This window comes from Chrysochloris asiatica, unplaced genomic scaffold, assembly GCF_000296735.1.
Source record: "Chrysochloris asiatica unplaced genomic scaffold, ChrAsi1.0 scaffold00196, whole genome shotgun sequence".
Classification (NCBI taxonomy): domain Eukaryota; kingdom Metazoa; phylum Chordata; class Mammalia; order Afrosoricida; family Chrysochloridae; genus Chrysochloris; species Chrysochloris asiatica.
Genome location: NW_006408714.1, coordinates 5,777,753 through 5,781,278, shown reverse-complemented (window position 1 = coordinate 5,781,278; position 3,526 = coordinate 5,777,753). Strand labels below are relative to the sequence as shown.

At 40.3% G+C, this 3,526-nt stretch overlaps 1 protein-coding gene across 1 annotated transcript in view; it reads left to right on the top strand.

Annotated features, from left to right (window-relative positions):
• The window catches only part of SLC17A6 (solute carrier family 17 (vesicular glutamate transporter), member 6), a 63,892-nt gene that overhangs the window by 33,791 nt on the left and 26,575 nt on the right, over window positions 1-3,526 (top strand). The window contains exon 6 of the mRNA XM_006872395.1: window positions 676-762. Coding sequence (XP_006872457.1) covers window positions 676-762 — 87 coding nt within the window. The remainder of the gene's footprint in view (window positions 1-675; window positions 763-3,526) is intronic.

Here is a 3,526-nt window from a genome sequence, read left to right as displayed (position 1 = left end):
GGAAGACCATAGAAGAATTGATGCTTTTGAGCTATGTTGTTGGAGGAGAATACTGAAAGTGCCATGGGCTGCTAAAAGAACCAATAGACCCATTTTGGAAGAAGTGCAGCCAGAGTGCTCCTTGGAGGCCAAGATGGGCAAACTCCATCTTTCATACTTCAAACATATTGTCAGGAGGGACCAGTCACTGAAGAAAGATATCATGTTTGGTAATGTGGAAGGTCAAAGAAAAAGAGGAAGACCCCCAGTGAGATGGATTGGCCAAGTGGCAGCATCGATGGACTCAACCGTGGCAACAGTGGTGAGGTTGGCCCAGGATTGGGCAATGTTTCGTTATGCTGTGCATAAGGTCGCTATGAGTTGGTGCCAACTTGATGGCACCTAACAACAACAACAACAACATAGTACATCTGGAGCACTGAAGAATAAGCACTGCACCGTTAACTGCAAGGTTGACATTTCAAAGCCACCAGCTACTAGTCAGAACTAACAACAACAGTACAGTTGAAATTTCCATATGTATGTTTTATGGGGAGGAGGGAGTATGTGTATGGGTATGATTATACATGCATCTGGGTGTGCAAATGTGTTGCTTATATGAACTAATCAGAGAAGATGAAGTTAAGAATTTCCATTTGTTTCACTTACCTTCCTCCAATTCTTTTTATACTTTAGGTTCCTATGCTGGAGCTGTGATTGCCATGCCTTTGGCCGGCATTCTTGTACAGTACACTGGCTGGTCTTCAGTATTTTATGTATATGGTATGCTGCCTTTCTGTCCAATCATGTTAAAAGAAATGAGCGTAAGCTAAAAAAGAAGTGGTTCCAGGCAATGCGATGGATCACTGCGTGTAGTTTTTGTATTTACTCTTTGATTTTCTCCCCTTAAGAATGTTGCTCACATTTTGGATTTAAGGAACATACTGTACCCTTAATGCTATCCCTAGGAGCCCTGGCAGCATAGTGGGTTACTTGTTATGCAATTAACCACAAGGTAAGCAGTTTGAATCTGTCAGTCACTCTATGGGAAAAAGATGAGGCTTTCTACTCCCAAAAAGATTGACAGCCTTGGAAATCCTATATAGTGTCTCTATGAGTTGGAACCGACTCTACAGCAAACATCCACTATCACTATTGTTATTCCTAAGAAGCTCTGGTGACACAGTTATTAAAGCACTCAGCTCCTAACCAACAGGTTAGCAGTTCAAACCCACCAACCACTTTATGGGAGAACAACGTGGTTGTCAGTTTCTTAAAAAAATTATGGCCTTTGAAGTCTTATGGGATTGTTCTGCTCTATCCTGTAGGACTAATATGAGTCAGAATTGACTTGTTAGCAGTAGATTGTTACATTTTGTATTATTTTTCCTACATTGCTATATGGCTGATGGAAATTTAGTGATGCATGCCATAAATTATCTTTGGTTATAAAGAAAAATAATTATATTATCTCTTGGCTATAAGCTGAGTAGAAAGTAAGAGCTAGCTAACACCTGACTCCTTCCTTGCTTCTGCCTTCTGGTCATTTTCCTGACCCTGATTGAGAGTAGAAAACTGGAAGATGGGGCAAGTGTCTATGTAAAAATTGAATTTTGTGACAAATTATCAGCTGATAGTTGATGCACCAGCAAATTTTAGTTTTTGTGTCCCTAGAATTAAAGGAGGTTATGCACCAAAATTAAATTGGGAATGAAGAGAAATCCTAAATCCAAACACTCTCTACGATCACTTTTCACTCAGAAGCTGAAAGCTTCCCACATCAAAGTATCTCTATAGTCTTTCTCTCTAAGAGGCATTCTTTTTATTAATAATGAGGAAACGAGAAATATGAGAGCTGGATTCCAACTGATATTGCCACTGATTGATACTCTCTTTGGGCATGGGCACAAGGATATGAAAGATTAATGAACACATGCAGTGGAACATATCTGACTGCTTCCAAATTTACCCTGATTCATTCCCATTTTAAAATCTAGTTATTGAACTAAATTTTAGGTCTGCAAAACATTATTAAATATTATTTCTAGTATGGATTCTTAATGTAATTAAAATGTCATGAATGAGTTTTGGATCCATGAATTTCTGAATTATATATATATATACTGGAGAAGGATATCATGTTTGGTAAGGTGGAAGGTCAGAGAAAAAGAGGAAGACTCCCAATGAGATGGATTGGCAAAGTGGCAGCATCGATGGACTCAAGTGTGGCAACAGTCATGAGGTTGGCCCAGGATCAGGCAGTGTTTCGTTCTGCTGTGCATAAGATTGCTATGGGTCGGTACCGACTCGGTGGCTCCTAACAACAACAACAACAACATACCATTAAAATGTCCTGATCCAACATCAAGGTTGTAAACCCTGTTGTAGATAAGGACTAAAATAGGATTGTGCTGCTATCTCTAAGGTAACTTGGTCCATTGATCAAGTTATTGGGTCAATAAGTGATGGAAATTTTGACTGGTTAGTCTAGATATTTATTATTCAGAGGTTATGTTATGTTCTGAGGTCACCCTAGCTGAAAAGATTAATCCTTAAAGTTAAGTTTATGCCTTGTAGGATAAAGAATAAATCAATTGAATTAATTAATTGAAGCTCCATAGGGTCTTCTCGTCATATATATTCATTCACGCCTCTTTATGGAAAGGTCAATTTCAATGATCAGTGATAAGACAATAGAATTGATGGTTTTGAGTTCTGGTGTTGGAGGAGAATATTGACAGTTACATGGACTGCCAGAAGAACAAACAAATCTGTGTTAGAAGAGGTACAGCCAGAATGTTCCTTAGAAGTTAGGATGGCCAGACTTTATCTCTCAGGAGGGACCAGCCACTGAAGAATGACCTTATGCTGGGTAAAGTGGAAGGTCAGCTAAAAAGAAAAAGACTAGTGGCAGCAGCAATGGTATTTTTTTCTCAATGTTTTCTTGTGAATTATGTGATAGTTTACATGGGAGAACATTAGCTTTTCATTCATCCTATCGTATATTGTTTCCTTGCCATGGTTACAATCTCCTCCATGCATCATCAACCAACCAAAGGGTATAACCTGCAAGCCGCCCCACCCCCCTGCCCAGTCATCAGCACACGGCTCCTCTCCCTGTCTGAGTCCAAAGTCCCCAGCCGCTCCATCTCTCCACGTCATCTTCTCTGCCTCTGACATCACTGTTTCTCTGGGTAGGGTCCTGCTCTCCGCTCTTCTCCCTTGATGGTAGCTCCTAGACTGCAAAGTTAATTACTCCCCTCTTTTTGCTACAAAACATCTACCTTTACATTTCCAACCCTCACAATCAGTCCTGATAACAGTTATTTACTATTGCATCACAAGAGACCTATTCACATTTCCTTTCATCAGCCCCATCCAGACAGAATCTCAGTGGAGATTCTACCTTCCAACATACCCTCTAGATCTAGGCTCCCTTGTAAAAGCTTGTAACCCAGTCACTTCTTGCTTTTGTAGCCCCCACCCCCCATTTTGAGTAGCCAATATCCAAATTGCCCTTCCCTGTCTACTCTGTGTATGGAGGGTG